At 46.1% G+C, this 22962-nt stretch overlaps 10 protein-coding genes across 10 annotated transcripts; 7 read left to right on the forward strand and 3 right to left on the reverse strand. All coding sequences in view use genetic code 12, as the record gives it.

Annotated features, from left to right (window-relative positions):
* Nucleotides 1-616: 616 nt before the first annotated feature.
* ERG7 (lanosterol synthase) lies at nucleotides 617-2821 on the forward strand (the record flags this gene model as incomplete). The annotated part of the gene is made up of 1 exon (XM_025481084.1): nucleotides 617-2821. One exon carries the CDS (start codon nucleotides 617-619, stop codon nucleotides 2819-2821), a length of 2205 nt encoding a protein of 734 aa, XP_025335384.1.
* Nucleotides 2822-3322: 501 nt separating this feature from the next.
* CXQ87_002579 (uncharacterized protein) lies at nucleotides 3323-4285 on the forward strand (the record flags this gene model as incomplete). The annotated part of the gene is made up of 1 exon (XM_025481085.1): nucleotides 3323-4285. The coding sequence occupies one exon, from the start codon at nucleotides 3323-3325 to the stop codon at nucleotides 4283-4285; it is 963 nt and encodes a 320-aa protein (XP_025335385.1).
* A 2886-nt stretch (nucleotides 4286-7171) lies between these two features.
* On the forward strand, nucleotides 7172-8023 carry MRPL10 (mitochondrial 54S ribosomal protein uL15m; the record flags this gene model as incomplete). Its single annotated transcript, XM_025481086.1, has 1 exon — nucleotides 7172-8023. The coding sequence occupies one exon, from the start codon at nucleotides 7172-7174 to the stop codon at nucleotides 8021-8023; it is 852 nt and encodes a 283-aa protein (XP_025335386.1).
* Nucleotides 8024-8367: 344 nt separating this feature from the next.
* Nucleotides 8368-9132, reverse strand: CXQ87_002581 (uncharacterized protein; the record flags this gene model as incomplete). Its single annotated transcript, XM_025481087.1, has 1 exon — nucleotides 8368-9132. One exon carries the CDS (start codon nucleotides 9130-9132, stop codon nucleotides 8368-8370), a length of 765 nt encoding a protein of 254 aa, XP_025335387.1.
* A 1516-nt stretch (nucleotides 9133-10648) lies between these two features.
* CKA2 (casein kinase 2 catalytic subunit) lies at nucleotides 10649-11644 on the forward strand (the record flags this gene model as incomplete). Its single annotated transcript, XM_025481088.1, has 1 exon — nucleotides 10649-11644. The coding sequence occupies one exon, from the start codon at nucleotides 10649-10651 to the stop codon at nucleotides 11642-11644; it is 996 nt and encodes a 331-aa protein (XP_025335388.1).
* Nucleotides 11645-13304: 1660 nt separating this feature from the next.
* On the forward strand, nucleotides 13305-15161 carry ABP2 (Abp2p; the record flags this gene model as incomplete). The annotated part of the gene is made up of 1 exon (XM_025481089.1): nucleotides 13305-15161. One exon carries the CDS (start codon nucleotides 13305-13307, stop codon nucleotides 15159-15161), a length of 1857 nt encoding a protein of 618 aa, XP_025335389.1.
* A 558-nt stretch (nucleotides 15162-15719) lies between these two features.
* On the forward strand, nucleotides 15720-16151 carry CXQ87_002584 (uncharacterized protein; the record flags this gene model as incomplete). Its single annotated transcript, XM_025481090.1, has 1 exon — nucleotides 15720-16151. One exon carries the CDS (start codon nucleotides 15720-15722, stop codon nucleotides 16149-16151), a length of 432 nt encoding a protein of 143 aa, XP_025335390.1.
* Nucleotides 16152-17360: 1209 nt separating this feature from the next.
* CXQ87_002585 (uncharacterized protein) lies at nucleotides 17361-18479 on the forward strand (the record flags this gene model as incomplete). The annotated part of the gene is made up of 1 exon (XM_025481091.1): nucleotides 17361-18479. The coding sequence occupies one exon, from the start codon at nucleotides 17361-17363 to the stop codon at nucleotides 18477-18479; it is 1119 nt and encodes a 372-aa protein (XP_025335391.1).
* A 619-nt stretch (nucleotides 18480-19098) lies between these two features.
* RPP2A (ribosomal P2 alpha domain-containing protein) lies at nucleotides 19099-22437 on the reverse strand (the record flags this gene model as incomplete). Its single annotated transcript, XM_025481092.1, has 2 exons — nucleotides 19099-19424; nucleotides 22083-22437. 2 exons carry the CDS (start codon nucleotides 22435-22437, stop codon nucleotides 19099-19101), a joined length of 681 nt encoding a protein of 226 aa, XP_025335392.1.
* A 159-nt stretch (nucleotides 22438-22596) lies between these two features.
* CXQ87_002587 (thioredoxin family protein) lies at nucleotides 22597-22944 on the reverse strand (the record flags this gene model as incomplete). The annotated part of the gene is made up of 1 exon (XM_025481093.1): nucleotides 22597-22944. One exon carries the CDS (start codon nucleotides 22942-22944, stop codon nucleotides 22597-22599), a length of 348 nt encoding a protein of 115 aa, XP_025335393.1.
* Nucleotides 22945-22962: the final 18 nt, after the last annotated feature.

Genomic DNA, 22962 nt, shown 5'->3' on the forward strand with positions numbered 1-22962 from the left:
AAAGCCTTCCCACCATTCTTATCATTAACAAAGTCTTGTCAAGAATGGAATCCCGAAAGAAGATGCCTCTGATGACTTCGTCGTACAGTCCATCAAATCGGGGTCCTACAAACTAAGCTTGTCACGAGCCTTTTGAAAAAATATGAAGGAGTTCAATTTAAAAAGGGTTTGTTTATCCCAAATGGAATTTGGTTTTCAAAGATTTATCATTTCTCGATGGGGAGGCACTTATCTGAATCCATACGATGGCTGCGAAACGAGAAAATCACCTACTACAGAGGAACCAACGAAAAAAGACTAATTCCAATTTTCAGAACTTATATATTCCTTATCCACGAAAGTTTTTTTCAAGATATAGATACTACATATCGACCCACCTGGTAACCAAGTAACACGTCTTTACCCCAGACCTACATACGGTGCTCGTATATCTTCACACCACCATCACCGACGCTTTTCCTACTACTTTCCACCACCAAAGCGTTCCCCTCTTTGAAGATCGTCCAATCATCTTCAAGCACCAACCCCAACACCTGCATCAACCTCCTTGCCCACTGCCTGTTCTCCGGCGCGTCTTCGCTTTCCATCAACCTAGCAGTTGAAACACATCATCAACATGTACTACTCCGAGGAACTCGGCCTTGAAGGCACAGACAAGAGCTTGTGGCGTTTGAGAACTGATGAGCTCGGTAGAGAAACATGGCACTATCTCCTGCCGGAAGAAGCCGAAAAGGAGCCCCAGCTGAAAACGACAAAGTACCTTTTGGATATGGAGTTTCCAGGCCCTGAAGCCGAAAAGGAGATCAAGTTGCCTTTCGAGGCGGCTTCCAAAGGCCTGGAGTTTTTGTCTCACATCCAGGAAGATTGTGGAACTTTCGCTTGTCAATACAAGGGTCCCATGTTCATGACTATTGGGTACGTGGCGGCCTCGTACTTCACCAAAACGCCAATTGGCGACGCCCAGCGCAAAGAGATGATCCGCTACATTGTAAACACTGCCCACCCTGTCGATGGCGGCTGGGGATTGCACAGCGTGGATAAGTCCACCTGTTTTGGTACTTCCATCAACTATGTGTGCTTGCGTATTTTGGGTCTTTCAAAGGATCACCCTGTTTGCGTGAAGGCCAGAAAAACGCTCCATAGCTTGGGCGGCGCTTTGGGTAATCCACACTGGGGAAAAGCCTGGCTTTCCATTCTCTGCTTGTACGAATGGGAAGGTGTAAATCCTGCTCCTCCAGAGTTGTGGTCTTTGCCATACTGGGTGCCTATCCATCCCGGCCGTTGGTGGGTCCACACACGGTCCATCTACTTGCCATTGGCGTACTTGAGTGCCAATCGGTCCAAGTGTGCTTTGGAACCATTGCTTGAAGAAATCAGAGAGGAGATCTACTTGCCCAGGCAATTGCCATATGAGAAGATTGACTTCTCGAAGCACAGAAACACCGTTTGTGGAGTGGACTTGTACTATCCTCATACCAAAATACTCGACACGTTGAACTGGGTCGTGGTGAACTACGAAAAATACGTCAGACCAAACTGGCTTCTCCGCAAGAGCAGCAAGAGAGTATATGAGCTCATCAAGAAGGAGTGCAAGAACACAGACTACTTGTGCATTGCACCTGTCAGTTTCTGTTTCAACATGGTCATCACGTACCTTGAGGAGGGCCCCGATTCCTATGCTTTCCTGCGTTTCTTGGACAGAAAAGACGATGTTCTCTTCCACGGGCCTCAGGGTATGACCGTCATGGGTACCAATGGTGTCCAAACCTGGGACGTGGCTTTCATGTGCCAGTACCTTATTGTGGCTGGCATGTCTCGTTACGAGAAGTACCATGACATGATCCTCAAAGGCTACTGGTTTTTGAGAAGATCTCAATTCACTGAGGAGTGTGAAGAGGGCAGTTTCAGAGACAAGAGAAAGGGTGCCTGGCCGTTCAGTACTAAAACTCAGGGCTACACTGTTTCGGATTGTACTGCTGAAGCGGTAAAGGCCATCATCATGGTTGAAAACGACGACTTTTTGGGCAGCAAAATCCCAGAAGACCAAAAAATCGAAAGACAGAATCTTGAAGATGCCGTGGACAGAATCCTCTTTATCCAGAATACCGGCAGCTTCGAGTTCGGTTCGTTCTCATCATACGAGCATATCAGAGCCACACCAAAGCTTGAGTATATCAGCCCTGCCGAAGTTTTTAATAACATCATGGTCGAGTACCCATACGTGGAGTGTACGGACCTGTCGGTTTTAGGGCTTACTTATTTCAACAAGTACTACCCCGAATACAAGCCTGTGGAGATTAACTTTGCCATAGATAATGCGATCCAGTACATCATCAAGGCTCAGGACAAATACGATGGACTGTGGTACGGACTGTGGGGCGTTTGCTTCACATATGCCACTATGTTTGCTATCGAAGCATTGGAGACTGTTGGACATTCATATGAAAACTCAAAAACCGTTCGTAAAGGTTTGGACTTCCTCATTCGGAAACAGGAAGAGGACGGCGGATGGAGTGAATCCATGAAAGCGAGCGAAACGCATACCTACGTTCCTACAGGCCAGTCATTGGTGGTCCAGACCTCTTGGGCTGTTATTGCCTTGATTCTTGGAGACTACCCAGACAGAAAACCTATTGACAAAGCTATCAAGCTCATCATGGAGAGACAATCTTTAGCAGGCGAATGGAGATTTGAAGGCGTGGAAGGTGTATTCAACCATAGCTGTGCTATCGAGTACCCAACATACAAATTTATGTTCCCAATCAAGGCTCTTGGATTGTATGCCAATAAGTATGGCTATAACAATGAGCCAGTTGCCTGAGGATCCGAGCCGGGCCGACGCACTGATCGCAGAGATAAAAGAACCAGTAAGCAAACGCAGAGATCCGCTACAGGCCACACATATCCACCGCGCCAAATGACATACTCTCGGCATTTGAAATCGGTGGCTATTGGGTCTTTCCAGGCTTTTGCACCGCGGTGTGCAGGTCTATACGCGGGTCTGCACACACGCCGGCATTTGACCTCCAAAGCACCGCCTCGACATCGCCGTCAATGCCGTTATGCTCTCGGAAAGCCTGATTCTAGGGTTTTTGAAACGATAAAAGCTCGAATGTTGATGGTTGACGGCTGTCAAGCCTATTCTCATACGGTCTTGGCGCCTCCTGAATCTCGGATCTGATGCGCGATTTCGGATGTCTGCAATTGTTTTGTCGGATGTGCATGCCATTTCACTTAACCATATGCATCTGCTTGAGGAACCGCAGCCAGTATAAATATCTGCTTACACCCCCCTAGCATATCTTTTTTGCTGTCATCAAAAATGAGCTACTCACCTTTGCCAACCGAAAAGAAGAACTCCTCTAACGAGGCTACTCCCCCATACTCCTCCACCTCCTCCTTCGAGGACTCCGCTCACCCATTCTACGAGCCATCGACCAACAAGCGCTCTAAGGGCTGCAAGACCAAGGCCGTGGCCGCCACTGCCGTCAGTGCTCTTGCTTTGTTTGGTGTCTTCTCCATGGGTAGAATGTACGAGGGCTACTCCTTCCACAACGCCATGGTTGCCATCAAGGAGAACCACCAGGCTCACGGTTTCCACCACGGTCCACCAGGTCCTCACCCTCACGACGACCCTAAGTGGTGGATGAAGTTTCACAAGGGTGAATCCCCTGAGGAGGCCGAGAGAAAGCACAAGGAGTGGTTGGCCAAGCACCCCGAGGAGGCTAAGGCTCAAGGTAAGCCACACAACGACAAGTGGTGGATGAAGTTCCACGAGGGCGAGTCTCCAGAGGAAGCTGAGAGAAAGCATAAAGAGTGGTTGGCCAAGCACCCAGAAGAAGCCAAGGCTCAGGCTGAGAAGGCCAAGGGTAAAGGTAAAGGCAAGGACAACGACTACTGGATGAAGTACCACAAGGGCGAGTCCAAGGAAGAGGCCGAGAAGAAGCACAAGGAGTGGTTGGCCAAGCACCCTAACGGTGCCACCGACAAGGCTGAGGGCAAGTCCGAGGGCAAGGGTAAGGATGACAAATGGTGGATGAAGTTCCACGAGGGTGAGTCTCCAGAGGAAGCTGAGAGAAAGCACAATGAGTGGTTGGCTAAGCACCCAGAGGAGGCCGCTGCCCAGAAGGGTAAGGACGGTAAGAAGGACGACAAGTGGTGGATGAAGTTCCACGAGGGTGAGTCCCCTGAGGAGGCCGAGAAGAAGCACAACGAGTGGTTGGCTAAGCACCCAGAGGAGGCCAACGGCAAGAGAGCTGAGGAGGCTGCCAAGGAGTTGATCTAAGCGATCTGTTGACTTTCGATTCTCCACGTTTTTATATGCCCTGGTGGACACAGAATGACTTGTATGTTGATTTTACCAATGATTTGTATTGAGATGTGTTGTAGATGCCGGAGACAAAGCCAGATACCGAGTACGAGGTGCGTTATTGTTTTGATCTTGGCGTGTCCTAAGGATGATTGACGTAGATTCAGCCAATAGCAGATAAGGGTTTTAATATTGAGAGAAATGGTTTGACTCAGAAGACAAATGAAAATGGTGAATGAAATTTTTCTACCTTAGTGAAACTTTTCTACCTTACTGTGAGCTGATTTTCTTCATAATAAATTAGGTCAGAAATAGTACCTGTCAATAGCTGTGCACTGCCTTAAAAGATTCATTTTCATGTCTATATGCCCTGGATCAATAGCAGTGTTTTTCTATTACATTTTAAATCATAAAAACTCTTCTCGAAGAAGTGTTTCACTCCTCCGTGTAGATATGCTTAAAAAAACCAACTTTGCAGATGGACTATCTAGTTTCATATATTCGACCTGGCAGATGGTTGTATGGATTCTTGATTAAAGCAACAGAAGTGCATTAAGTTCTGAATTGTAAAAGCCTTATTCGATCATAGCATTATTCATGTGCTGCTTGATAAAAAAAAATCCAATCTTCTTGATCATCAATAATCCCAACTTGCCCTCCATTGATTGCTTAGTCTCCAGCCTTCTCTAATTAGGGATATAAGCCTTTTGAAGGATTTCTATGGCCTCCACTTCCGAAACTCTCGTGTGTTTTTCCCTCTTATTGGCCAACACGATATTGTCTCGATCATGTAAAAACTTCGTGAGAGCCACGATGTTGGCTATATGAAAAGGCCATGCTATACCGTAAAACATACAAAGATAAAGTAGCCAAAGTGACTCAAGTTCTACCTTACATTTACTGGTCTCATAGCAAATGAGAACAGTGTGGGCTAAGTGGCCAATGGTGATGATCCAGACAGCTGTTAGTACGCCTTTGCTTCGTCTCAGTGACAGACAAAGAAAGATAGTGTAAGCGATGGGAGTTACCTAGAAGTTAGTTTTGTTGGTGTGTTTGAAACAAGTTACGTACGTCTGCCAAATGGAAAATTGAAAAAGCCTTGAGGAGATCACTTTTTTCTTTGAAGTACACCAGAAAAATGGGGACTCTCATGATGGTGGTGATGATGTTAGAAAAAATGACAAAAAACTCGCTTCCATCGAGAAATCCCTGATTCCATTTCATATCTTGTGGAGCCCTTTCGGAAATGGAGGAATTGTCAATAGCTCTTTCTACGTCAACTGGCCATGGGGCATTAGCGAAATTCATAGTGTAAGGAAAGGAGAATTCGAGGAGAAGCGTCTATTTATATTGAACGAAAACTGCAGTCATGATGTTTATGCTTTGGTGGTTCAATGCGGCATACAACTACATGATTGGAGCTTCCATATTTCACTTATTGGCGGCACAGTATACACCAAGGTCTGATTAAAGAAACAATTATGTCACCGACTTATCAGGCAATTCCAGGGATGTTGTCACGAACCTATGAACGAATGCCTTTTCACATACTCCAAATTTTAGTATCAACCGTTGATAAAATACACGATGTAGGGTACTATCATTATTCATGTAAACGTCCAATTGAACGCCGTTTTACACACTTAACAAAGTAACATCAAGTGTTGGTTAGGAAACTACACTTCTTGCAGTCTTATCATTATCCATGTAAATGTTTAAACTTAAAATCATTATCATAAAACCCTTCGTAGCTGTTCTGGTCATATGGGCTCAAAACTCGAATCCCTATGTTGGAATGTAAGCACGCTGGAGAGACTCGATAATAGCTCCTTCTGGCACCTTCATGGGCTTTCTTACCTTGGTGGTAAGCACCACTTTGTCTCGCTGACGTAGGAAGCGATCAAGAGCAACGATGTTGAAAAGGGAGAGGAACAGATTGACAAAAAATAGTGCCATAGGGAAAACTAGTTGCAATACTACATCATCGCCAGCGCTTGATTTATCAAGTTCATACCACAGGAGAACGAAGTGGCCTAAATTACTAATGGCGATTAATGCTAGTACTCCTAGTAGGCCCCAGCTTCGTCTCGGAGACGTCCAAATAAAGATGAGATATATAAGGGGAGATACCTGATGTTAGTTTTTGATTAGAATCTGAAAGCAAGGTACGTACATCTGCCATATGAAATATCGTGAAGGCCTTGAATAGTCGACTCCTTTTTCCGAAGTTCATCCATAGAAAGGAATATATGAGTACGGAGTTGATAATGGTGAAGACCGTCAAGACGATCTCCCCTCCATAGAGATTCTGTTGCATTTTTGCCAACTTCTGCCGACTTATATCAATATCTGAGGAATCATCGATAGCTTCATCCAAGGCTCTGTGCCCTGTAGTGTCAGTCATAATGTGTGGAAACGAGTATTCAGTCAATAGGAATTGAAGCAGGAGTCGTTAGATGATTCAGTCATACTTAAAGACATTTTGTTCTGAGGGTCTCTACGGCTATTTTTGAATGACATAAGGCAAAGCCATTTTTGGTAAAGGGCAAATTTGCATCTGGCATGCTATTTCCATGGTAATAATCATTATATTGCATGGTTATTGCAGGCTATGCAAGTGATCATGGACAACTTGTGAGGACGGAGATCAATTTTTTTATTTTTTTTCTTTTTCTCTATGAGGCTTTCTTCAAATTTGAGAATTTATTTCATCGAGAAAGTCTACAAAAATAATGGGCAAAGAACAGACAAACTTGCATTTCATATAGGCTCACTTCTCCAATGGCCGCGACCCCACTTATGTGCACCGCACGACTGCTTTAATTTTTCTCACCAACATCAAATCGATCTTAACAAACCACCATGGGCTTCTTTTCTGCTGCCAAAACAGCGTTCGCCCCCGTGGGGCTTCTTCTAAATCAGCAGCGTGGCATAGCCAAGTTGGGTTTTTTGGCTCCGTTCGAAGGAGCCACCAAGAGCATCAAAAGAGTCGGAAGAGGTCAGGCCTCTGGTTTGGGTAAAACTTCCGGAAGGGGTCAGAAAGGTCAGAAAGCTCGTGGAAAGGTTCCTCGTTGGTTTGAAGGTGGCCAGACGCCGTACTTCAAGAGATTCCCCATCGTTGGTTTCAAGAGACCCCACAAGAGAGTGTACAACGACTTGAACTTGGAAAAAGTGCAGCATTTCTGGGAGAAGGGCCGTATTCCTTTGAAGGAGGGCGACGTGCTAGACTACAAAGTCATGCGGGAGTGTGGCCTCGTCACGGGTACCGTCAAGGACGGCGTGAAGCTTTTGGGTAACGGTAAGGAAACATACAATGTGCCTTTGAACATTGAGGCTACCAGAGCTTCTACCGGTGCCATCAATGCCGTGGAGAGAACGGGGCACACCTACACTTCCGTGTATCGCACCAAGCTTGGTTTGCAAGCGTTCTTGAACCCAGACAGATTCCTTTTAAGGAAGGGCTATGTTCCTCTTCAAGCCAGACCTATGCACAAGAGAGACATTGCGTACTACCTGAGCGAAGAGAGACGTGGTTACTTGCTCAAGGACAGACTGATCTTTTTGGACCAGGTGGAGGCCGTGCAGAGCAAGATGGCCAACAAAACCAAGAGAATCCAGAGAAAGACCGAGTTGGAGCGCCAGTTGGACAGCGCCTCGTCCAAGGCCCACAACGACTTTGCCCAGTCCCGTGTGGTGGACTTGGCTAGCCTTTGAATGTAAATAGATGGCGCAAATGCATGGATGTAGATAGGGTATTTGTAGTTGTGGCTGGTGAGACTATGGAAGGCTATGTGTACATGTTTGGGAATTCAAACAAAAACAGTTGCTGATATGCTTTGGAATGTACCTGAATGCAATGGTTGGAGTCGCTTACCTGATGTTCATTTGGGTAGATCCAAAATGACGGCTTTACTGGGGCTTATAGGTGGATGAAGTAGCTTAAGGTGGATAAGGTTTTGAAGGGAATTATCGACTATGTGTTCATGTTGCAATTGGATTCCAGCATTTCATATAGTGGAAGCTCAACGCCAAGAATGTCATTCAGACCCTGCCACGGATCACTCCACATCGGCATAGGCCTGGAGCAACCGTTCCACAACATCCTGAACATCACTCAACCTCACCTCCTGGTTCACAGCTCCATTGAATCCATAATTATACTTTCTTAGCGCAAAAATCGCCAGTTTTCTTGTCATCTGGTACAACTCCCTCACGGCGATTCTGTCTTTCGAACCCAGCGGGTTCAAACCACGAAGCCGTAGGCCGGAAAGCGTGATCTTGTTCACAGCAGCAGAAATCTGATCGCCACTAAGTGGGGCCACTGAAAGCGGGGTGGCACTAGGATTGCGTGGAGCAACATACTGGTTTCTTTTGGACGACTTGTTTTCTAGCACTCTATCAAAAATTGTAGTATCTGAACGCGTCGGAAGCGCCAGGTAGAAAATGTCGTCTTCACTTGAAGCCTCAAACGCCTGTGCCGCCAGGGCAAGTCTATCCAAAGCAGAAAAGTCTATGCAGAAGCACCGAACGCTGTTTTCGTGGATGAAGAAGACCACGTATACTCCGTCGGTGGATTTCGAAAGAAGCCCAATGTAGGGCCGTTCTATGCTGTCCAACGCGAGGTTCTTAAAGTATGCAGCGGTTTCGTCGTTGGTGGAGTAAACAGGATACGGACCCAGAGAAACAAGAAACCACGGGATCTTGTCCGAGTTGACCAAGTTCACGTGCTCTAGCGGCCCTCGTAGGCTTAGCTTCCCATTGTGGCTGATCTCGATGCCCGGTAGCGTCTTGTCTCCGTGTGAAAGCAGTATCAAAGAGACCATTGGATGGGGCGTTCTAGTCTAGGGGAAGGAGCGGGAAGTTCTCTGGATTTTGGATGCTGGGGAATCTCGAGTATTTATAGTGGGAGAAGCGGGGAACACGGGCGACTGTGCTGCATGGACGCGTTGGATTGGGTGTGCAAAGAAAGTAGTAGTTGAGTGTTGATGTTTCGCAGCTATACAAGCAGTACCAGATGATGCAGTTTAGATGAAGAAATTCTTTTGAGCATTTTTTGAAATCTTAAGATTTTGAAGACTATTTTTTCTTTTGAGTATTTGATGAGCATAGGAAGGCAGGGCTATGGTTTGGTTGATTGTGAAGCCCGTCAAAGACTTATTCATGGGTGATAGGTACCATGTGATGTTTGTTTCAAATGATACGCCATAGTTCTCCAAAATACCAGCTTATTTGTTTGCAGGAGCAATACAAACACTCTTCCGTTGTTGATCTTGCTGCAGTTAGAGTGCCTTGAGGAATCTATACAGATAGAAGCGTTCACAGTGTATATAGAAGCGTTCACAATGGCTGCAAATTCATACATCTTAACTACATAATGACAGAAAGCAGTGCCATGGCCATGAACATAACATTTGAATGTTCCCTCTAAAACTCTCGGCCAATCATATGTTCACTGCGTCTCTTTCATTAACTCCATGCTAGATGTGTTGGTGAAAGAAAGGTAGAACCCGGATACATTAGTGAAATCACTCCCTTAGGTAGATTTACTAATCACTTCCTCGTCTTCTCCAATTCAATGGGTTGGTGATAATTAACCAGCATCCTCGAGAAACACCACTTTCTCCATGGCGTCACTTGTTCAAACACTAGCCACATCGCCACAAAACACCGTATCGATGTTGTGGCGGTGCATCAGTCCTTTCGATTGCCATATTTCTACTTTTCATTCAACTCGTCAGAACAAACAAAACAGTCTAAGAAAAAAATAGCCCCTCTGCTATCAGTGGCCTCAAATCTCAAACCAATCAGATTTACCGTACTAGTCACATTCGCCACAGACCGCCACAAACAGCCAATACCATCTTACAAACATCATCCAAAGCCAAATGACACCTCAAAATCGCCGTTTCGCCAGAACCGAAAAAGCCCCCTTGTGGCTAGTGACATGTAGGTCGACAGCGATAGCCGAGATCCCGGCACCAAAAACGGCAATGACCGTTCAGATCGAATTTTTAGTTTCTATCAAAAAACTACATCAAAAAAACTACAAAAATCATAATTTCCAAATTCCCTCGAAACTCTCTTTTCTTCCACCCATCTCACTTCCTCACAGCAAGTCAAGCAGACAGGCAAAAAAACAGCACCATCACCCAAATCACCGCCACCACTGCCCGCTACACCAAAAAAACCCAAAACTGCAAAAACACCCAAAACTACAAATCCCCGCTTTCCTCCAACTATAAATACAGCCCGTCCGCCCACCTTGCCAGAATCAGTTGATGTGGCTCCTGCATTGCCTGAACGGTGCGATGAATCAAAAACCTCATCTACTACATCACCATGATGAACGTATCGCCCAAGGTGTACTCGGTGGCTCGAGTATACGCCGATGTGAACAAGCATAAGTCTAGAGACTACTGGGACTATGAATCCCACACGATCGAGTGGGGAAACATCAAGAACTACGAGATTGTGTCCAAGATCGGAAGGGGCAAGTACTCGGAGGTGTTCGAGGGTGTCAACGTGATCAACGACGAGCCCTGTGTGATCAAGGTGTTGAAGCCTGTGAAAATGAAGAAAATCTATCGAGAGGTGAAGATCTTGAAGAACTTGACCGGAGGCCCTAATGTGGTGGGGCTCTTGGACATTGTCAGAGACCAGAACTCCAAGATCCCTGCCTTGGTTTTCGAGTCCGTCAACAACGTCGATTTCCGCATCTTGTACAACAAGTTCAGCATCGCCGACATCCAGTACTACTTTCTGCAGCTCCTCATTGCCTTGGACTACTCGCATTCCATGGGCATCATCCACCGAGACGTCAAGCCGCAAAACATCATGATCGACCCGCAAACAAAGACCTTGAGGCTTATTGACTGGGGTCTTGCGGAGTTCTACCACGCCGGCGTCGACTACAACGTCAGAGTCGCCTCCAGGTACCACAAGGGCCCAGAGTTGCTCATCAACCTCCAGCAGTACGACTACTCCTTGGATCTCTGGTCCGTGGGGTGCATGCTTGCGGCCATCATATTCAAGAAGGAGCCATTTTTCCGTGGAGACTCCAACAACGACCAGTTGGTGCAGATTGCCAAGGTGTTGGGCACGAAACCGCTCATGGCGTATGTGAACAAGTACGGCATCAAGTTGAGCCCCGAGTACGACGGCATTTTGGGCAACTACCCACGCAAGCCGTGGTCCGCCTTTGTCAACAGGGATAACCAGCACTTGGTGCTGAACGAGGTGGTGGACTTGATCGACAAGTTGTTGACCTACGACCACCAGTTGCGCCCTACTGCCAAGGAGACGCTTGCCCATCCATTTTTTTCGATTCAGGCCTAGGTCTGTTGTGGCCACAGGCCATGGCCGAAATCGGCCATGTGACGGCTCTGCTGCTGTTTGGCAGTGGGGTCCCTTTCATCATCTAGCAAGCGTTCTTTCTGCTAGAGCATATGAGCATCCGCTTTGCGGCATTGGGTCACGATCTTAGAAAGTTACGATATGATAAAGCGGCGGGCTACAGATACAAGCGCCCGGGTATAGCAGCTTTATAGTTAATGCCCTAATGAAGAGAGTGTAGCGATGGGGCGTGGTTGGTGGAATACCAGAATTTGTTGAGTTTTGAGGTATGGGAGTTGATCATCATATGGGGACTGAGCTTGCCTTGGAGTCTGGTTCAGAAATGTGGAATAATATCAGTTGTGCAGTTGAAAATACACTCACCGAAGCTTCACCATCGTTCAATGGTCACTGATTCTTTTGATCTTTTACCAGCATAATTCCCTTAACTTCTTGAATGCTATACAACCTACCCAGTTAATCTACCCCATTCATCTACGTCAATAATCTTCTTTGGGATCCACAGTACAATATTCCTCACCGATCATGTCTTTCCCGACGTGCCTTTTGGGAAATCAAATACCGCTTTTGGGAACGAAGGATCCAGCCAGTCGAACAATGGGTTGACGCTCGTGAAGGCTGATCAACAGAACGTTTTGGGAAATGCTGATTGTTCTCGTTTCGTGTCGCGTTGATCCATACAATAATAAGGAACGAGGGAGAGCAGAAATAGAGAATATAGTAATTCAGCCAGTAGAGCAAATAAGTAGGTAATGAGTATTTGTAAATGCTAAATGTGAGGTTTGGAGAAACGTTGATGCGGTAGATTGGAACACAAAAACAGATCGGAGGTGGCTTCGGCTGTGCCTGGATATGTAGACTGATTTGCGCTCAAAACGCCCATATGATTCACGGATTCCCGGTGATATAGACTCCTTCTTCATTACATTCACTGGCATTGTGACTGAAAATGTAGAAATTGAGGCAGCATCGCCAGCTATTTGTTCATAATTGCATCGCGATGGTTGTGGCGGTGCAGCTGCGGGCCCGTTTCGTGTTCTCCGTTCCATTGTATTCGAAAATTTGGGTCGCCAAGTTACAAGACAGAGCTTCAAGCTGCTACTTCAGGTCCTCGATCTCATTCATTCACAATAGAAGAGAGCTTCTCGGCTAGAGTCTGGACCCTGGCCAGCCTGCTTGTGCGTCAAGTCTCCAGAAGGACACCACGGCCCCCACGCTTCTGAATTTCCCAAACTTCAAAAGTCACAACCACTAGAATCTCTTAGTTCTGTATCCTTAAAGTCAGTGCCACCGGAACCCCCGGAAGCGACATCTTTGACGTTTGCAGCCAGTGGCAGTTCCGAGGGCTGCGCGTTTTAGCGCGTGCGTAGTAACGCGGGTGGTATGCGAGCCAGCACTGTTTCGGCCCAATCTGGCACGTTTTTGAGACGTCGCAGACGCATCTGGTGCGGCCCAGCTCTCTCAAAAATGTCTCTCAACGAGGCAGTACAGAAAGGCTAATTACCAACTCCGTGTTTCTTTCCAGGTTATTCTATCTTGCTAGCTGCCCGGCCACTGCCGAAGGCCCCTTTCCATCACCTTCGTTTATCCATTTCAAAAAGCACCTCCCCGCATGTCCTGGATTCACAGCCAACATAGAGCAATGGCTCGATGGGTTGGATCCAAGGTCGGAAAACCCATCGAGGATCTTACCACAGCACTTAATGACGGCCTTGTTCTAGCCAAACTCGTCAACGTCATAGCCGAAGAAAGCGGCACCTCCGAATACGTCCTCCAGCCCATATACCAGAAACCAACCCTACATCTCCAGAAAGTGGAAAACATCGACGATGTGCTCAAGTTCTGCCGGCTCATTCTCCAGATCAATACGTGCTCTGTCAGTGCCGAAAATGTCGTGGAAGGAGACCTCAAACTCATCCTTGGGCTCATATGGACCTTCTTTGTGTATTCTACCCTGACGCTGATATCCATAGCCAACGAGGGCAACTCTATTCACGAAATCAAGCAGATTCTACTACGGTGGATCAACTCGGTCGGACGGTCCCGGGCGCTTCCGGAAATCGGCAATTTCTCCAAAGACTGGTCGCTTCAAACCAGCCTGAGACCTGATCTTGTGTTTGCAGCCATTTGTGACTATTATGTTCCTGACGCTCTTTTACATTTCAACGATCTCAAAAATGGCAAACCCGTGGCCAACTTGGACTTGGTTTTCGCCCAGGCGGATCTGAAACTCCAGATTCCCCAGCTCTTGGTTCCTGAAGACTTCAATGTACTTGTGCCTGACGAAAAGAGCATCATCCTATATCTTCTCCAGTGGTACACGTTCTTCGAGCTAACGCCGGATATTCCAGATTCGCCGGTCATTCCCCAGGAAAATACCAACGTTCTAGCGCAGTTTGTGCGTCTTTGTTTGGAAGCTCTGAAAGCAAAAAACTCATACGAGTCTAAGGCACTACGGCTTGTGGAGCAGGTGAACTCCAATATCATGAAACTCAGCAACCTAAACGAAGAGCTCTGTCTGACAATTGTGCCTGCCAACCTAGGGCACCAGCTTGATGAGTTTTGTGGAGATCTCAGGGGGTCGAAAATCGTGGACCAGCTTTCTTCCAGAACCCAATACCCGCATATTTCCATGTTTGGCCAGTTTTTCGTGGATCTCTTGACCGCCTACGAGCATTTTTCCCTTCAGCTCAAACCAACCTACTTGCATCACGATTTTCCAGAATTGCAGGCTCTTCTCAAGGCCGTTTCTGTGAGTCTCTCCAGAACGGGCATTCCTTCTTTTCAGCCCGAAAAAAATGTCGCCTTGTCCACGATAGCCACCCGTTTGGAGTGCCTCAACGAGTTGGACAAGATTGTTGGTGAAAAAATGCTTGAAGTGTTGAGCCAGCTTTGTGGTTCCAAAATTGCCAATGTCGATGGCCTTCTAGCGACCATTGAAGCCCATTTAAAAGCACACAGCAGGGAGCCCATTCCTCCAGTTTTGAAGCAGTATGTGGACGATTTGAGCCAGGTGATGGAGCTCAAACAGCATCTTGACCGTTTCAACGGCGTTCTACGTCCGAAAAGAAGTGCTCAAGGTTTGCAAATTCTTGTGGATTCTCTTGAGACCATCGATGTTCCAGAAACTCCAGAAACGCCAACCACAGAACAAACCATGGCTTTCCAGAAATTCAAAGATATCGTTGCTCTGCAGCACAACCAGCAGAACCTCACCCACTCGGACCTCACACGGTTCATGGACAACCTAGCCGATCTTCCCAAAAACGACAAAAAAGAGTTTGTTCTCTTGGTGCCGTCCAGACGGATGCTCAATCGAAGCGAAAGCGACGAATTCTCCACCTACGGTCTGGATGAAAACACCTCTGTCAACGAGGAAGAGCTGGCTCTTTTTGACAGGGTCCAGCAGACGGTGGAGCAGAAGCTTGCAGGAACGTACAACAAGCTTTACAATTTGGCAGAGTTTGTGGAGCGTCTCGAGGGCGGTTTTTCCGTATGACAGCATGAATGTATGATTACGTATGAGCAGGTAGGCATTCTGGGGTAGGCGGGCGAATTTGAAACTCAATTGAGCTACAAAAGGAGAATTAATGAGCTTCAGAACGTAGTTGAACTGACATAGAGGTTCGATTGAGCTACAAAAGAAGAAAATTTAAGGGACTTCAGAAAGTAGTACAACTGACATAGGTGACCTCTGGTGATTATGCTGACTTCTACCACATCTAGGTAGGTTCTCTCCCATAGCAGAGAAACCAAATATCAAAACGATGGGGATTTAAACTCATTGGAACTGTGAAAAGGAAATCTGGCTCCTCAATTACTCGTACCGCTTTTTGCAACCCTTCAATGTCTCATCTCGAACCATTGCACTCACATCCGTATACATTGAAATCCAGCGGATCCACGCCAACAACACAGAATAACGTATTTGACAAAATAAAGAGATTCAAAAACTCTCGATGCATGATTTTTCAAGGAATCTCCATCCTTGTACCCTTGGCTGATGGACCCATCTCAGCGCGAAAACATACATTATCATACCACCATCACCTACTCCATGGAAGAACCACTCACGTCGAACGTCCGCCCTGCCACAGATGCCGTACTCACAATCCGCATAATCAAGTCTTTTCCATACCGCAATGTGAAAAATCACATTTTGCGTTCCGTGGATCTCAAGGCCACCACTCCTTCTCAGCTTCTAGACCAGGTGGTGGACATTGTGAATACCACCGGTGCCATGAGGCCTTACAGAAACGTGGTTTACGATACGGTCAAGGTGTACACACATGCCCACAAGACCAAGTCGATGAACTTGGTTATCAACTTTGATGAAGATGAGAGGGATGTTTTGTTTTGCAAGGGAGAGAAGAAGGTGGAGAAGACGGAGCTGCTCTGGGACTTGGGCGTGGAGAACGAGACGGAGTTGAGTGTTTTCAATTGGGAGGCGTACGAGGAGTTCAAGAGAAATCCTGAGGAGAAGTGGTAAAGAAACCAGCGAGTTATACGAGCCAGCGAGGCAGCTCTGCTGCTACGAGCTGGCGAGCTGTGGAGATGAAGACTTTTGTGGGCCTGAGGCAGCTACCATCAGCCGGCGAAAAGCTGAATTTCTAATGGGCTGCTATACACCTGAAAAGCTTATCTTCAATCGTGAGTTACACTTATTGGAGCTTGATCCTTTGGTTTAAAAAGCGCTAGCTTCTGGAGTTGAACGCATCGAACACGGTTTTACTCTTTCAGAAACAGCATCTCTCATTGACATAAGTAGCAGAAGAAGCTTTCAAACTGAATTTGGATAGTGTAGGCCCTTCATCGACAATTCCATCCTCTCTGACCCACTGTTCTTTCAAAATAACGCCACCAAATCTCTCTTACTAGTTTAACAAGTACAACGACCCAGATCGATCACTTCAAGAAATACTCTTCATGAAAAATTGGGGGTATCACCGTTTGCAGCCCACATATGTGTTCTGTATATGAAGCCGCTTTACGAGACCGGGAATCACTTCTATGCTGCTCAGTGCATAAGCGAGAAGCACGCTGCCGTTAAAAGGGCCGTCAAGTCTGGGATGGGAATTGTGTCATTTTGCTCGATTGATGCTTTGAAGCGAATTGCAAGCTTAAGTTTTACGACGCGATACGAATCGATGGCTGAAAACACGATCCAGCGAATGCACAACGATTGCACTATACCAGGGCAAAATCTGCAATTGACTTGGAGTTTTTGAATACCAGTTTCTCCAATATAACAGTTCAAATGGAGTGGTCATGTATACAATTCTTCCTGTCCATTCCTCCCAAATGAAGAAGCCCTCAAAAAGTTATCAGTGGCCTTATGGCCAATACTAGTAAGACCCCTGCTTCAATGGTTTGGTTTCCGACGAAAGAGAATTAAAACTAATAAAATTACAGCGTACAGAAAGTCATTTCTTCGTTTCGTCTGACACATCTATCTTGCACCCCACACTTTTCACTTACTAGACACACCACCAGATCAAGCGCAGACAGCACCGCCAAACAGAGCATCAAAAATAATCAAAACCCACAAACCCACCTCAAATTCCATAAAACCACCTCAAATTCCAAAGATTCATTCTTTTAAGGCCCAGAATCTAGAAAATCCACCCCACCTACATCTTCGCCATCACCCCACCCGTGCACCCACGATAAGCTCCAACTCAGCACTACCATCTTTTCCATGAATCTCCGCCTAATTTTAGCATTGGCCTCGTGTCTCCTCCCAGCTCTTTCCAGCACCATATGTGTGGAAAACGACTGTTACCCGGAGATCTTTGAGGCCACCCACGAGTGGCAAATTGTCAAGGAAGGTCAGCACATTCCAGCTGGTCTCCATGTCAGGATGAACTTGGAGCTGAACCAGAGAGAGGCTAAATTGCTTGATGGCAACGAAGACGAAAACGCCGCTTTGGCTGTTGTGGAAAACGAAGAGGAACAGGAGGCGTTGAAGGACCAGATCAAAGAGGCCTTGGATAGATACAAGAGCCAGAAGAAGGAGTATAAAAGGAGCACTGTTGACGAGGGAGAACTTAGCGATTTTGGCTCTGCCGTCAAGGAAATCGTGTCTTTCAAGTCGGATTTGGGCAGAGCAGAGCGGGCTCTTGAAACCCTTGCTGAATTGGCCCACGATAGAGAGTTTGGTGTTAGACTTACGCAGAATTCTGAAGCTTTCGAGAAGATCCATCAGATTGCGCTTGAGGTGGATGATTCCCATATCAAAGAGCGCTGCTACAGCGTTTTGGCTGCCTCGTTGAGAAACAACCCCGAAGCTGTAGGCAACGTTTTGCAAAACCAGCCCTCGCTTTTTGTGGATACGCTTTTCGGGGTCATTCGTGACAGCGACACCAGCGACGTGCTTCAGAAGCGTATTTTGGGTGTTTTCCAAGGCCTCGCCTCCAATGCCAACTTTGCCCAGCAGAGATTGGGCGATTTGATCTCGGTATTTCCCGATTTGGGCCAGCAGGCCAAGGACAGAGTTGCTGTGATCCTCGAGGACCTTCAATTGGCTGAAGCAGCGGAAAAGGCAGACGAAACGGTTTCGAACTATATCCAAAAGACTCTTTCTGACGCCAAGGCCGTTTCTGAGTCGCAGTTCAAGCTGTACTTCAGAACGCTTGCTGCCCTTCATGAGAAGCGTGTACTACAGCCATCAAAGCAGTTCCTTGCCTGGCTTGCGGAGGAGGTTGAGAAGAGAAAGAGCGGGAGCGATGCCGATTCAGCTTTTAACAAGTTCATGGTCGAGGCTCGCCATACGATATTTGGCAATCCAAACGCCGCCCGGAAGGCCGATGAGCTTTAGAGACGGGTAAATTTATAGAAAATAATACAAGAGACGGTTTGGGGAGCTAAAAAGTACAGGTTCAGCTATTTAGAGGTTGAGGGAATCTACTATTTGGTCGTAGGACAAGAGAATATTGGATAACTTTTTTTTCTTTCTGCTAAATTCATGAGTTTTATGAAAATCCAATGGTAAAACGACGATGTACCTTTGATATCCTCAGGTTGTGATTTTAGTGTTACGTTGTTTCCGTTTACTGGGGTAGTCGCATATTACGGTATAAATTTGCAACCATGCATGTTTTTTGGAAAATCAAAATTACAAGTCAAAAAAAAAAAAATCGTTCAAACCAGGTAAAGCCACCAAATCATCCCATTCAAACCCTTTCAAAGTGTTCATCTAAAGCCTATCTCATTCACCTCCCTTCCATCTACACTCAAATGCTATACTCCATCAACCACACTCCATCAACCACACTCCTTCAACCACACTCCTTCAACCACACTCCTTCAACCACACTCCTTCAACCACACTCCACCACAATCTACACTGCCTAACCCAACTGCCCCCTTCTATCCTACATCAGCCCTCCAGGCCCATCTCTCTTTCATGTGTATTCCATTATAGTACAGCTGTATGCTTAGTCGAACAAACCGAAGCCCATGTCGTCGTCAGACTCCTCGGCAGCAGCCTCCTCCTCCTTCTCGGCAGCAGCCTCAGGAGCAGCAGCACCACCGGCAGCGGCGGCACCACCGGCAGCAGCACCAGTTGGAACAGAAGACAACTTCTCGGTACCCTCGGCAATCAACTCCTCGGCGTTCTTGCCCTCAACCTCGGCCAAGAGCTTCTCGACCTTGTCGTCCTCGACCTCGATGGACACGGACTCCAAGACCTTCTTGATGTCAGCAGCAGCTGGGGCGGTGTTACCGGCGTTGACCAACAATAAGTAAGCAGCTAAGTATTTCACTGATGGTTAGTATGGGGTTGGTTTGGAGTTTGGGAGCGGTGATTTGAGGCTTTTAAGGCTTTTAAGACTTTGGATGCTAACACAACTTTCGTTTTAGTGGTTTGGTTGGTCTCGTTGGGTCGATTCATGGATGCATCTTCTTGAACGAATCTGGATACATCATAATGGACATAAAATTGTAATTGGAGATTTTCTGAATATGGACGTTTGGGCACGTTTGGCACTAGACCCTCATTTATCACACGGCTCCCTGAAACTCGATTTGGACATACTTTCTGTTGTATAGTGTAGGAGGAGGTTTTTCAGATTGACTTTTTTCGCCAAAGGTGGAGGATTTTTCGACGCTTGTGTGCAGGTTGGTGAAGCTTTTCGCAGTCACACTGGTCACGTGACAACACTGGGACATGGCAGTTCTAGCTTTTGCCAGTTGCAAGAGGGGTGGAGCAGGTAGAGGCAAGTCGCTGAATATATGATAGAGGTTGGGTTTTGTTGGATAAGCTGGGACTCATGTGGTGATTGACTACAGGTCGTGGTATATGCAGTACACTAGTTTTTGGCTGCAAAATCAAAGTTTAGTAGCACTCCATGGGGGTATACGAGAGAAAATAAAAGATTGTGTCGGATTGTGTCGTATACAATTCGTTAATTGATTACAGCGCTTGAATTTCATATTACTTCAGTTGTTCGTATGATGGAGCTGGTAACAATCACAGCTCGATTCAATGTGTGAACCAGCTCATTCAACTAAAGAAGCATTCATTGCCGATTCATACTGGGAAATCGAATCGCTTCATGAAGCTCATAAATTTGAAATTGTCGTGCTCGTTGATCGTATGCGAACATGAACTCTGTACCTGTTGAGTGGTAAATGTTTTGCAAATTCATCAGTAACGAGTGATTCTGTTTGAAAAACGGACTTAGAATTAGGGCCCCCTGTGTCACATCCTTACGTTATCTATGACTCAAGCAAGCCAAAGTTACCGTTATGGTACCACATGCAGACAGTTCGACTTCGGGTCAAATCTTGTGTTGATATCTACCTTCTGCCAATGGTTTGATGGTTTGCATTGGTTGAAAACCTATAACTCTCCTTATTGACTTATTTGCTGGGAAGTAGAGGCACAAGCTCAACAAGGAAAACATTGGGTGCCTTGGTGGCTTTCAAGTGTCGTTGACACATTTCCATACACGAGATTAAGCGTACTCTCAAAGCTTCGGAACTAAATCTACCATCAGGTGTCGATCGATCATGATTACATAGCGACAAATATCCTGGTTGTAAAATTCAGGTACAGAGCTTACAGTTTAAGCTCCGTCGAACTGATCTGTAAATTCCCGGCGCTACAGAACAACGGCTTATGGTGCCCTACAAGCGTCATTACCAGGGGCAGTAACGGAAAAAAGTGCAGATTCTTCTCATTGAGCCAACTCAGTTATCAGAATCTTCTCATCTGTGCAATTGTAGAATACTGATTACCACAGGTTGAGCTTTCTGCAGCTCATGCAAGTCCAGAGAATGGCAAAACCAAAGAGTCCAACTTTTCTAAAATTGGAGCGCAATGGATCGGCACGGCAGCTTTATGGCATTCAATCTAGCTTATCTTTCCGTTTGTCTCGCGTTTAAGCACCGTACATGCCAAGCAACCTTGTCTCAGTCGGCTCGGCTGTAGTTGGTATTTTAAGTGACAGGTGGCTCTCTGTAATTGCTTTAGTCTAGCTTCAAAGGTATTGAGAGTTTTCTATTAAGCGGATGGATGCATTCATATTGCATTGAAAATTGTTCCTCAATATATAGAACATTGTTGCCTACTGATAACATAGCCCAACCAGCTTTGTAGATACAAACCGGACTTGTAAACGTGGCAAAATGCACCGAATCAGTCATTTTGTGGCTTGTGGGCTAAAACGCAATTGGCTGCAAGCTTATCAGAAAAATGCCTATCATTCGCACGGCTCTAGGTACTCCTCATACTGTAACACCCCGGTCACGCCCAATCGGACCCTGAAATTACATCATGGTATTTTGAATGGCAAAATTTCCATGGAAGCTGTATTTTGCTGCTTGCTACGTGCCAACAAGTTGGGTTGACACGTTTGACACCTTGCATAATCTGAGCTCGTCTACAATGCAAGCCACAGAAGATATGCATGTTCAAAACACCTTGCGAATATATATAGCCAGCTGCCCGGGCGCTCAATTTTTTTTAAACTTAATCAAACAACATGGAATTCTTTCTCGGTACTACTAAAGACGGCAAATTCAATGGCTTCGGCATCCGCTTCTTTGACAGCGTTATCCTCGGCGCCAGTTCAGAGGTGAAGTCTCAAAAGAAGACCTTGTAATTGAGTGTTTAGGAATATAAGTAAATAAAAAAAAGTGTAGGATTTTGTCCAGAAGAGTACTCCATCCACCGTGGGTATCAAAAACTTGGGTTTACAGAATCAAGGAGGCTGCTTAGGATGGTGCCGCATGAGCCGCACAGTATGTCACAAATGCGGTTTTCAACCGCCACACTAAGAAGCTCCAGAGACTGGGAATTTTACTGCAGCACGTTGTGGAAAGGCATGGCCCACAAATCTTTAAAAGCGTTTATTCAAATACATATTTCTGACAACTCAAAATGAGCTAGAGGCAGCAACTCCAAACATAAAAAAACCACCGGCGACAGCCAAAACCCCCGCTGTTCCAACCCACATCTTGAGTTCAGAAACCAACTCTTTCGTGGTTGGCGCCCTACGTTGGGGCTTTTCCAAAAACTCCTGCTTCTCATCATCTGTAGCATATGAAGCTTTTTGAGAGACTTCTTCATTCTCAGCGGACTCTTCGTCAGTGGGTTTCTTTCTGAATTCATCTTCGCAAGCCCTCACCAAGAAAATACCGCCAAAAATGACCAAGGCAACGCCAAAGAAGATAAACGTTGATTTCGAGAGACCGGTGTGTTCAACTTCTATGGATTCAGCAGCACAGAGCTGTGCCATCAAAAGGGGAACAAGGAAAGCTTGACCATGCATTGCTGAAATATGTTTGAATGCGTTTTGAGAGCTGCGGATCCTACTTCTTTATAGAAAAGTACAGGCCACCCTCACAACGTTGGGCGCTTATTTATAAGTCTCTATTTTGACAGGTCAATGTTGACTAACAGTAAACATGTATAACTACTCACCTTACATCTAGTCATCCTTGAATCTGATGCTGAGCTCGATCCACTGTTTGAGCTGCTCGGGACTGTCTCCTAGCACTCTACCAAACTCGATTCCGTATCTGAAAAACACAAAAGTCGGGAATGCCTTGATGTGGGGGGTCTGTTTCTTGAAAATGTCATTTTTCTCCTTGTTCATTGGACGTTTGGTTTTGTAGAAGTCAAGCTCATACTCGTCAGAGTACTTTTCGTAGAAAGGAGCCACATTATCACAAGGTCCGCAGCCAATACCCAGAAAGAAGACAAAAAGCGGCTTCTCCTCCAGCTTTTTAAGAATATCCTCGAATTCCTCGTATGTGTCGAAAGACGCCACAACCATGATTTAAATAAAATTATG

Source organism: Candidozyma duobushaemuli (assembly GCF_002926085.2).
Source record: "Candidozyma duobushaemuli strain B09383 chromosome Unknown B_B09383, whole genome shotgun sequence".
Lineage (NCBI taxonomy): Eukaryota > Fungi > Ascomycota > Pichiomycetes > Serinales > Metschnikowiaceae > Candidozyma > Candidozyma duobushaemuli.